Source organism: Xyrauchen texanus, chromosome 40, assembly GCF_025860055.1.
Source record: "Xyrauchen texanus isolate HMW12.3.18 chromosome 40, RBS_HiC_50CHRs, whole genome shotgun sequence".
NCBI classification, from domain to species: domain Eukaryota; kingdom Metazoa; phylum Chordata; class Actinopteri; order Cypriniformes; family Catostomidae; genus Xyrauchen; species Xyrauchen texanus.
The window spans coordinates 30,034,911-30,047,307 of NC_068315.1; the positions used below are offsets into that span (position 1 = coordinate 30,034,911).

The 12,397-nt window shown below is 43.8% G+C and overlaps 1 protein-coding gene across 1 annotated transcript in view; it reads left to right on the forward strand.

The window, feature by feature from the left end:
• LOC127633197 (protein bicaudal C homolog 1-like) overlaps positions 1 to 12,397 on the forward strand; it is a 132,712-nt gene that overhangs the window by 78,027 nt on the left and 42,288 nt on the right. The window contains exons 4-5 of the mRNA XM_052112063.1: positions 5,926 to 6,005; positions 10,643 to 10,801. Of these exons, the coding sequence (XP_051968023.1) occupies positions 5,926 to 6,005; positions 10,643 to 10,801 (239 nt within the window). The remainder of the gene's footprint in view (positions 1 to 5,925; positions 6,006 to 10,642; positions 10,802 to 12,397) is intronic.

The following is a 12,397-nucleotide window of genomic DNA, read 5'->3' on the forward strand; positions in this document are numbered from 1 at the left end:
GTGCTAATTTTCAGTATGTTTTCCATGAAATATTCATTTGTAGAGGACAGTTTGCTACGAAATTGCTCAGGAATTTTTATATCATCTAAAATATTGCCCAATGTTTATGGAAAATCAGATCATCTGAAAGTTGGGAGGAAAAGACTCCAGACTGTTACAGACTGTACAGTGTCAGTCAGTTTACTTTCATGTGTTGACAGACGGCTCTTGACCTTTCCATTATGGCAGATGCGCCAACATATCACGCTCCATAGGAACAGCTACTCATAAGGTATCTAAATACACTGATCAGCCACAACATTAAAACCACTGGCAGGTGAAGTGAATAACATGTATTATCTCATTAAAATTGCACCTGTCAAGGGTTTGATATATTAGGCAGGAAGTGAACAATCAGTTCTTGAATTTCATGTGTTGGAAGCAGGAAAAATGGACAAGGGTAAGGATCTGAGTGGGCCAACATGTGATGGCTAGATGACTGGGTCAAAGCATCTCCAAAATGGCAGGTCTTGTGGGGTGTTCTCAGTATTCAGTGGTTAGTATCTACCAAAAGTGGTCCAAGGAAGGACAACCTGTGAACTGGCGACATTTTCATGGGCGCCCAAGGCTCATTGATGTGCATGGGGAGCGAAGACTAGCCTGTCTAGTCCGATCTGTGCACTGTAGCACAAATGGCTTAAAAACGTAACGCTGGCCATGATAGAAAGGTGTCAGAACACATAGTGCATCACAGTTTGCTAAGTATTGGGCTGCATAGCTGCAGACTGGTCAGAGTACCTGTGCTGACCCCTGTCCACCTTGGGTCCTGGCATTCATGTGGATGTTACTTTGACACGTACCACCTACCTAAAGATTGTTGCAGACCAAATACACCCCTTCATGGCAGCAGTATTCCCTGATGGCAGTGGCCTATTTCAGTAGTATATTGAACCCTACCACACTGCAAAAATTGTTAAGGAATGATTTGAGGAACATGACAAAGAGTTCAAAGTGTTGATTTGGCCTCCAAATTCCCCAGATCTCAATCTGATTGAACATCTGTGGGATGTGGTGGACCAACAAGTCCGATCGATGGAGGCCCCACCTCACAACTTACAAGACTAAATGGATCTGCTGCTAACGTCTTGGTGCCAGATAGCATAGATGTATCAGAGCTGTTTTGGCGGCATGAGGGGGACCTTCACGATAATAGGCAGGTGGTTTTATTGTTGTGGCTGATCTATGAGCCCCCAACACCAACTTTCATGCATGCAGGCGGCAGGTGTCAGAGAGATAAGCTCCATCTAGCATTGGGTGAGAAAATGTTCTGCGTTCCTGTAAGGAATTATGGATTAAGATAAAGTGAGGATGTGATGGTCAATTCTACTTGTTGCAACTGTTATTTAATTTACCTTAAAAAATTAAGGCTTGAGTAGCTCAGCAAGTAAAGACGCTGACTACCACACCTAGAGTCGCAAGTTTGAATCCAGGCCATGCTAAGTGACTTCAGTCAGGCCTCCTAAGTAACCAATTGGCCCGGTTGCTAGGGTGGTTAGAGTCACGTTGGGTTACCCTCCTCATGGTCACTATAATGTGATTCTCGCTGTCAGTGTGGCACGTGGTGAGTTGTGCGTGGATGCCACAGAGAATAGCGTCAAGCCGCCACACGCGCTAGATCTCAGCGGCTACACGCTCAACAAGCCACATGATAATATGCGCGGATTGACGGTCTCAGACACAGAGGCAACTGAGGTTCATCCTCTACCACCCGGATTGAGGCGAGTCGCTACATCACCACGAGGACCTAGAGCGCATTGGGAATTGGGCATGTAAAATTCCATTACAAAAATAATTAAGGTAGCTGTGATATTTCTCGCCAGACAGTGCAATGTGTGTCAACAGTGAAGAAATCAAAACTAGTCAGATTTGCTAGCTAATTGGTTGTTGGTGTTAGAAACTGCTTGCGTATTTACTAGCTAGTCACGTATGTAAAGCATTACTTCTTGCTGTAGGCTATAGCAAGAAAAGTACCCACTCTTTTACACATGATTTATTTAATAGGGTTAACTTTTACAAAAATGTACAGTGACAGTGCCATGGTACAATGATGTCATCAGATGGTACTTTGATATAAACCATTACCATCAGGTGTTATGTCCAAAAACATGGTAACACGTACAGTACCTTGCCATAAAAAATACTTTATAGGAACTATTGAAGCTTTCATATGACTTCAGCACTAGCCCTGCATATTTTATTAATTATTTTCCATAACAAAATGTAAATTCTTTGAATTATAGTATATATTTTCTGAATATTTTGAATGTAATTCCACCAGAATCTGTTGCATTGAAAGAAAATGTAGTGTTTGTTACTGAATTTAAGGGGTCGGTGTAAAAATGTGATGAATTTTGAAAGTACATGAACACAACCTATATGTACTGTATATGCAACTTACTTTTTAGTACCATAAAAGGGTCAACGTGAGACTTTTATGTGACTATTTGCATTCAGAATAGATCCAGATAGATTTTTTGCCTAATAGTTATACTTCATTGAATGGCCTATTTTGTAGTTTGTAATGTATTTTGTGTATTCTCAAGATAAGTATTCAAACTATTGTGATGTATTTGTGCCCATCTCTGACCATAGCCTTGAACACCATCCACACCAGCATTGTTTCACTCAGTGTGCCATAAACATATTCAATTGCATCGTTTTCACCACTCTTATAAATCCAAACCCAAGGGGATACCACTCAAAATTGGTGAGGTGGAAACTGAGAGATCCCAATCATAGGTGTAATCCTACAACTGCTAAACCACACTGGATTGGCCCCTTTATATGAAACAAGTATTGTATGCAATTAAATTCCTGTTTCTCCCCTAACACCACAGTATAAACTGTAAAACCTCGAGTGAGCACTTGGGCTTGACCACAGAAAATGGTCACATTACATGCAATTTTGTCTAAGGCTAGTCTTACTGAAGTGGCTAACTGTTTGGTGTGTGGAATGCCGTTGGAGCCAGGCTGGAGTGATTTCCTCCCACAATGTCCGTCCAATCAGGTCGAATGGATGTTTTGCAGGATTTTGTGGTGGAGAAATTCGCTTCCACTTGGGACAGCGATTTAGCGTGGCATTTTACTCATTCCCTCTGGCATGAAAAGCTCTCATCACGAGTTTCCTTCGGAACTGCAGCCGTAGCATGGAAAGGCAGACATTTAGCATTGCATCTGGAGCCTTGAGTTTGTCTTCACCCTTTGCGGAGAGTAAAATGTACGACTTGCCTTATCTTCTGGGTTGCTCCAGATTCTCTGTCTGACTGGTTTGCTGCTAAAAGTGTGTGAGTTCATGAGCGCTAGTTGCTATTGTTGTTATATGCTTACTATCTACTATCCTGCAGAAAAGACAGCATTGCTGGTCACCAGTATTTGTTTTGTTTTGGATGCTGGTGTGCTGGTTTCCCTACCAGGCTTCTTAACTAGCACAACCAGCCAGAGTTCAACCAGCTTACCAAGAAGGACAATGATGATTGACCACCTTCACCAGATAAGTTTTGTTGGTCAACACCATGGCTATGCTAGTCTGCCAGCTAGACAAGCACGAAACCAGTATAAACCATCCAGCACATGTTTTTTGCTTAGTCTGCCTGGAAACAAATTTGTATTTACAAGGTACAGGGTTTAAACAGTGAGCACTTTTTAGGAAGATCTAATAAATAAAATCTAAATTTCTGACTGTTATGATTTGAGTGAAGCAGGAGAAGGCAGACGGGTGTTTAGGATCCACTCGCAGTTTTATTTGGGACTACACAAGGTAAACAAACTCAGGAACAAAAGAAAGGGTCCACGATGGGAAAAATAAACTAAAACATGAGGTATACAAGGGTGAAGGGCGGGGATAACCTCGAACGAAAAGACAACAGGCAAACATAAACAGCAGGGTTATCCCGAACGAACCAGGGTTATCCTCGAGTGGACCAGAGGGGGCACAAGGGACACAGAGACAGACCAGGGAGGCACAAGGGACACAGAGACAGACCAGGGAGGCACAAGGGGCAATCAGGTAGACCACAGAGGCACAAGGGACGGACAGGCAGAACATAGGGATATGTGACAGGGACCGGGTCAGGTGGCCTGGGGGGCGTCCACCGGGTAGGGACTGGTTTAGGAGGCCAGGGAGGTATCGACCGGGCAGGGACAGGTTTAGGTGGTCTGGGAGGCGGCCACAAAATGGGGATAGGTTTGGGTGGTCCGGGGGCTGGCCACAAGGCAAGGGCCGGTCCAGGGGGCCTGGGAGGAGGAGTGACCTCTGGGGAAGCTGGCGGAGCCGCGTGAGGCGGAGCCAAGGAAGGTTTCTGAGGCTGCGCAGTCGTAGACTTGGGCGGCGGCGCCGAGGGGGGCGCAGGTAGGGCCGCAGGAGACCCTGGGGGCAGAGCAGAGGCAGGCAGAGCTGTGGGGTACACTGTGAGCAGAGGCAGGCAGAGCCGTGGGAAACCCGGGGGCAGAGCAGAGGCAGGCAGCGCCGTGGGAAACCCGGGGGGCAGAGCAGAGGCAGGCTGAGCCGTGGCAGACTCAGGTGGTAGGGCCTTGGGTGCCCTGGAAGGCTCGAGAGGCGGAGCCCTGGAAGGCTCGGGAGGAGGAGCCCTGGAAGACTCGAGAGACTTGAGAGGCGGAGCCCTGGGAGGCTCGAGAGGCTTGAGAGGCAGAGCCCTGGGAGGCTCGGGGGGAGGAGCCCTGGAAGACTCGAGAGACTTGGGAGGCGGAGCCCTGGAAGGCTCGAAAGGTGGAGCCCTGGAAGGCTCGAGTGGCGGAGCCCTGGGAGGCTCGAGTGGCGGAGCCCTGGGAGGCTCGAGAGACTTGAGAGGCAGAGCCCTGGGAGGCTCGAAGGGAGGAGCCCTGGAAGACTTGAGAGACTCGGCAGGAGGAGCCCTGGAAGACTCGAGAGACTTGAGAGGTGGAGCCCTGGGAGGTTCGAGAGGCGGAGCCTTGGAAGGCTCGAGGGGTGCTGGCTCTTGGACGGTCATGGCTACTGGCGCTGACTCTGGGACGGTCGAGGCTACAGGCGCTGTCTCAGGGACGGTCGAGGCTACAGGCGCTGGCTCAGGGACGGTCGAGTCTACAGGCGCTGGCTCAGGGACGGCCGAGGCGACAGGCACTGGCTCAGGGACGGCCGAGGCGACAGGCGCTGGCTCACTGACGGCTGAGGCGACAGGCGCTGGCTCACTGACATCGGGGGCTAATGGCTCTGGCTGGTTGACCGGGGCTGATGAGGGCTCAGGCTCGTTGACCGTGGCTGACGAGGGCTCAGGCTCGCTGACCGTGGCTGATGAGGGCTCAGGCTCGCTGACCATGGCTGACGAAAATATCCATGTCAGTCTATTATTGTTGTATAATCTATTTTTGATAAACCTTTGGTGGGTTAGGGTAAAACAGTCTCTTCCTGTCTAAATGGGTGGTTCTTTGCTCATTATAACTAAGAATAAGAATAAGTTGCAGTGTGGACCAAACTTTATGCCAATTGTGAAAAGTCTGGCCACATGAGACTACAGAGAGATCTATTTCATGCTGGCATGAGAGGTTGGGAAAATGGATTAGTACAGGGGAATTTGGGAGGCTGTTTATGGTATGGATGAGTTGGAATGATACAAAGGCTGCCTGGATTTATTAATCCATGAAGCACTGCATGCAGATTTCTGCCTGCCACAATTGAACCCACCAGGTTATCTTAACACATAATTTGTAAATGATTATATTATTGGTCATGAATGAATATGATAACTGGATTTTTACAGTACTTTTCCTGTAGAAAATGTGAGCGATGCTTGCCCTTGCAAAACATGCTTGAGTGTTCTGGTTGGGATCTTGCCTAACAAACACCACTTATAATTATCTCCTGAAATTAGCATTATGACATGTCTTACACTATGCTTTTCTGTCTTTCAGATCCACACATCAAAGTTAGCGGTAAGAGGGACCATGTGAAAGAAGCCAAGGAGAAGATAATGTCTGTCCTGGACACAAAGGTGAGCACATCAAGCCAGATTGTATGAGTCTTATTTGATATAACATTGCCAAAATGCCTTATTTATCATCCCATTCAAACTGTACTACATGTGTTGAGTTTTAGCCCATTTATGACATTTGAAGCTATTGAGCTTGAGGAACTATGAGCTACTGGATGTGGATCTCAGTAATTGGCTGCTCTCATAGCTATAGTGAATTAAACATCCCTTCACAAATCTTATTGGATGAAAGAACTCATTGGTTTGTTCCTGTTAAAAGGAGTCCCAACCTTTGCCTGGAAGTCTCAGTTGACATCTGTTACATCTTTCTATTGAGCTTTAGAAAGGCTTTTCTATGCCATTCCAAAAGTTGAGGGAGTTTTAAACAAACCATCAGGGTGCTGAAAAGCATTGAGAAACACATATTCAAGTCCAAAACGCTGTTTTTTGAAAATAAATTAGTATTCGCATGATATGTTTATGTGTGTGACGTATCTCTATATATATCTATATATTTATATATACAGTTCTGGAAAAAAGTTTCTCTGGATTTATTATTTATGGGTATGTGTTTGAGTAAAATAAACATTTTTGTTTTATTCTATAAAGTACTGACAACATTTCTCCCCAATTCCAAATAAAAATATTGTCATTTAGAGCATGTATTTGCAGAAAATCACAACTGGTCAAAATAAAAAAAAGATGCCATGTTTTCAGACATCGAATAATGCTAAGAAAACAAGTTCATATTCATTTTTAAACAACACAGTACTAATGTTTTAACTTAGGAAGAGTTCAGAAATCTATATTTGGTGATTTTCAATCATTGCTGTTGGGTGACTATGCCACTCCTGGCACACAAATTCAAGCAGCTCGGTTTGTTTGATGGCTTGTGGCCATACATCTTCCTCTTGATCACATTCTGGAGGTTTTCAATGGGGTTCAGTTCTGGAGATTAGGCTGGCCATGACAGGGTCTCGATCTGGTGGTCCTCCATCCACACATTGATTGACCTGACAGTGCAGCATGGAGCGTTGTCGTGCTGGAAAATATGATCCTCATAGTTGGGGAACATTTTCAGAGCAGAAGGAAGCAAATTTTCTTCCAGGATAACATTGTACGTGGCTTGATTCATGTGTCCTTCGCAAAGACAAATCTGCCAATTGCAGCCTTGCTGAAGCACCCCCAGATCATCACTGATCCTATATTTTACTCCTATAAATAGTAAATACAGAGAAACTGATAATTTTGCAGTGGTCTCTTATTTTTTTCCAGAGCTGTATACACTCACCTAAAGGATTATTAGGAACACCTGTTCAATTTCTCATTAATGCAATTATCTAATCAACCAATCACATGGCAGTTGCTTCAATGCATTTAGGGGTGTGGTCCTGGTCAAGAAAATCTCCTGAACTCCAAACTGAATGTCAGAATGGGAAAGAAAGGTGATTTAAGCAATTTTGAGCGTGGCATGGTTGTTGGTGCCAGACGGGCCGGTCTGAGTATTTCACAATCTGCTCAGTTACTGGGATTTTCACGCACAACCATTTCTAGGGTTTACAAAGAATGGTGTGAAAAGGAAAAACATCCAGTATGCGGCAGTCCTGTGGGCAAAAATGCCTTGTTGATGCTAGAGGTCAGAGGAGAATGGGCCGACTGATTCAAGCTGATAGAAGAGCAACTTTGACTGAAATAACCACTCGTTACAACCAAGGTATGCAGCAAAGCATTTGTGAAGCCACAACACGCACAACCTTGAGGCGGATGGGCTACAACAGCAGAAGACCCCACCGGGTACCACTCATCTCCACTACAAATAGGAAAAAGAGGCTACAATTTGCAAGAGCTCACCAAAATTGGACAGTTGAAGACTGGAAAAATGTTGCCTGGTCTGATGAGTCTCGATTTCTGTTGAGACATTCAGATGGTAGAGTCAGAATTTGGCGTAAACAGAATGAGAACATGGATCCATCATGCCTTGTTACCACTGGGCAGGCTGGTGGTGGTGGTGTAATGGTGTGGGGGATGTTTTCTTGGCACACTTTAGGCCCCTTATTGCCAATTGGGCATCGTTTAAATGCCACGGCCTACCTGAGCATTGTTTCTGACCATGTCCATCCCTTTATGGCCATCATGTACCCATCCTCTGATGGCTACTTCCAGCAGGATAATGCACCATGTCACAAAGCTCGAATCATTTCAAATTGGTTTCTTGAACATGTAAATGAGTTCACTGTACTAAAATGGCCCCCACAGTTACCAGATCTCAACCCAATAGAGCATCTTTGGGATGTGGTGGAACGGGAGTTTCGTGCCCTGGATGTGCATCCCACAAATCTCCATCAACTGCAAGATGCTATCCTATCAATATGGGCCAACATTTCTAAAGAATGCTTTCAGCACCTTGTTGAATCAATGCCACGTAGAATTAAGGCAGTTCTGAAGGTGAAAGGGGGTCAAACACAGTATTAGTATGGTGTTCCTAATAATCCTTTAGGTGAGTGTATATACACTGATCAGCCACAACATTAAAACTTCCTGTCTAATATTGTTTAGGCCCCCATCGTGCCGCCAAAACAGTGCCAACCCGCATCTCAGAATAGCATTCCGAGATGATGTTCTTCTCACCACAATTGTACAGAGCGGCTATCTGAGTTACTGCAGTCTTTGTCAGTTCAACCAGTCTGGCCATTCTCTGTTGACCTCTCTAATCAACAAAGCATTTCCATTCACAGAACTGCCACTCACTGGATGTTTTTTGTTTTTGGCACCATTCAGAGTAAATTCTAGAGACTGTTGTGTGTGAAAATCCCAGGAGATCAGCAGTTACAGAAATATTCAAAACAGCCCATCTGGCATCACGCACAACAGCCTCTAGAATGTTCTCAGACCTAGTTGAAACCTCTCTACAATAACGGCAATTCTAATATTGGCTATGGTGCTTGAGCCTTGTCCTTTTAGGTGCGAAGCTGTCCGCTATAAAAACAAACACCATTCCTCATAATTTTCTGACTGAGGGACAAAGAGTGCATCGCTTGCACATCAAATAACTTTGTGTCTTGTAGTGCAGCCAGATTACACCATGTCTTTTTCCCCTCGTCTCAGGGAATTGAGGTTATGTACATAACCGAGACGTTCCTTTATGACTCAGCACACTTGAGATTGTGTCACTAAGCTGATGCATATTGGGAAAAGAGTCCCATCACGGTGCACGACATGAAGTCGCAGTCCTGCGGGACAGCGACCGACATGAGTATACCGTGAGTGAATGAACCTCATGGTCAGCTAGAAGGGGAACTCTCAGAATATATATATATATATATATATACATATTGAACTATGGTCACATAGTATGGAGTAACCCCTTCACGAACCCAGTCGGAAAGGAAGTTTATTTATATGTGCCTGTTACTTTGGGAACACAGCAATCCGAATGCAGGCAGTTGTGTAAAGTGACAGGGAGCCCGTACTTAAAAAGAGGGGCATAAATATATATTTGGCCAATAAAATAGCAAGCGCTCTAGGAAGAGAGGACGTGTTTTGAGAGAATTGTTATGTCTAGGTTGTAAAACCTTTGCGAATGTATTTTGAGAAGACCATCCTGCTGCAAAACATTTGTCTTGTAGGAACTCTCTGTTTGTCCATGCCAATGAAGTTGAGTGTACTTTAACACCAATTGGGCAATTCTTACCCTGCGACTCTTAAGCCAGGATGACCATGTTAAGAAGCCAGTGAGATCTCATTCCCGTCGGTGTGGGGCTTGCGCTGAGGCGGCTGCCTTTGTTTGGGCCACGGCTTGAGTGGCTTTACCAGCGGCTCGGCAGCAAAATTTGCCAGTGCTGATGCAGCTGGTGTGGGGTTTTAGCCGGGCGTTGGCCTGAGATAGAGTGGCAATGAGGCGGTTATGGTGAAGTACTGCTCCTTGTCGTGACATAAGCGCTGTGGGGAATCAGGAAGCTGAAGCAGCCTGTTCAGTAGTGACGCGTCAAGTCAGAGTAAATGTTCACCTGAACACTGCAGGGTAAGCGGAGAGTCTTCTCCTTCCCGCCCACTGTCTCAACAGCGAAGTAGTAGAGGGCTTAGACAAGAGATTAATGCGTAAATATTAAAAATAGGCTGAAGTATTTGTTTGTATTGCGTTAACTAATTTGAAAAAATACAACCTTATTGTTAAGTCTTACCATATATTTATACAGTATGCTTTTTATATCCAACTGTAAAAGTTCAACAAACAGGAATATTTTTCTCAGAATTTCAATTACTGACTAAAGTTTAATTTTATCACTGTATCTTTCTTGAAAAGAAAGGAAATTGGATTCAAGACTGCCTACTGATTGAAGAATCATATTGACGTTATATTTATTTGGCTCCTCTCAGTACATAAAAAAACTAGAATCTACACTGATTTTTTGAACACCACTCTTGACATTTGAGGGAATTTCCTAAAATTGTTGAAGTGAAAGGGGAAATAGTATATAGAGACAACTCTCTGAAGACATGATGTAATGGAATACTGACCTTGGCTATAGGTCATCTAATTCATGTCACTTGCAATGTTAATTGATGTTAACAGAGTGGCTGTGTCTGTTTTTATGTATTTAGCGTTTGTGCTTGCTATAGAACCACAACCAATACAATCCAACTCTTTGTCATCTCAGAGTAACCGTGTGACTCTAAAAATGGATGTCTCGCACACGGAGCATTCGCATGTCATCGGCAAAGGTGGAAACAACATCAAGAAGGTGATGGAGGACACAGGCTGTCACATCCACTTCCCTGACTCCAACCGCAATAACCAGGCTGAGAAGAGCAACCAGGTGTGATTCAGACTTACACAACACTGACCACGTAGTCACTTACAAACAATGTTTCTTGACCAGACAGGTGACTAACTCTTAATCATGGTATATGACATGTATTTAAAGGTGAAAGGTGTCATATATTTTCTGTACTAATGCATAAAATTGTTATCAGAGATTTAGGAGATTAAGATTGGCTTCTCTGAAAACAATGCTACTGCCAGTATATTCTACTTTGAAACGTTCGTTCCGGGCCGGAATTTCTGTTTGTGTTTTGGCCTGTGTGATCCTGCCCACTGCCCATTTCCCAATAGTATTTAGACACCCCGGGTTCCCAGATTTGAAACAAGTTAGCAGGCAAACACAGCGTGTTACTGCCATGGAAGCCAGCAATACATCTAGTTAACATTGACAGAGTTATAAAAAATCCACATGAACTGGCTTAGAATTTGCAAACAATAAAAACATTGCAAATGTATACATTAACTGATCAACTTACAGTGTAATGCTCATCGCTTGCCATTGTCAGTTTGCTCGTTCCTGTTGCGTGTCCTCAACCTGGCAACCCACTTGAGCTTCAAAGCTGGGGAGGAGGGGGAGGGGAAGACAAATTTGGACTGCAGTACCCATATTAAACGCTTGATGTATATGTTACATATTGCTCCTTTAATTCTTTGACTTTGGAAACAAGGCTGTGATGGATAGACAGTCCATTCAATTTCTAATATTGTTTAGAAAAAACAATCTCCACGTTTCCATCCAATCATTTTTAAAAATCATTTTGTTTAAGACTGGTTCTCTAATGGATCTCTACTTGATCTAACCCATATAAATAACTTTCATTGGTGTTACAATACCAAAAAAATCTTAACCATTTTTAAAAGTCTCATTTATTTCTCTCAAATTTTGGAGAGAAACATGACTCGTGAGATTCACCCATTAAATTATATTTTCCATCTCAGTTTTAGCAGGCCTGTCTCAACTTTTATCAGGGTGAATTGCTGAGCTATGTATATATGTTGTCTTCTCTGTAAGGGAGGGTCAGTGATAGCAGAGAGACAGAGCTATAATTGGATGTGAGATGTGTTTCCAGACATGATGAAGTGGGGAATGTGGACATTGAGCAATGCAATAGCACTCCCTCAGTGTGGACTAATGTTGGGTGCAGAGAGTCTGGTACTTGCTGACAGGTGAATGCGAGCCAGCCAGTGTAGGATGAAGAAATCACACTCCTCCTAGTGGTGCTCTTATGATAACATTTGACAGGAGGGTATTTTTCATTCTTAAAGGGTTAGTTCACCAAAAATATTAAACAATTTACTCGCACTCTTTCTTTCTTCAGTGGAACATAAATGGAGACGTTTTGAAGAATGTCAATGCTGCTCTTTTCAGTACTATGAAAGCCTTCAGTGACAAGGAGCTGTCAAACTCCAAAAAGGATGAAAAAAAACACCAATAAAGTAGTACATGCAACTTGTGCACAGTTACAAGTCTTCTGAAGCCATATGATAGCTTTAGTGCTGAAGAGACTGAAATTTAAGTGGCAGTTTCTGTTGTAGCTCTCAAATTTCTCAAAGTATTTTTTATTTTTATGATATTTTATTGCTACTTAAA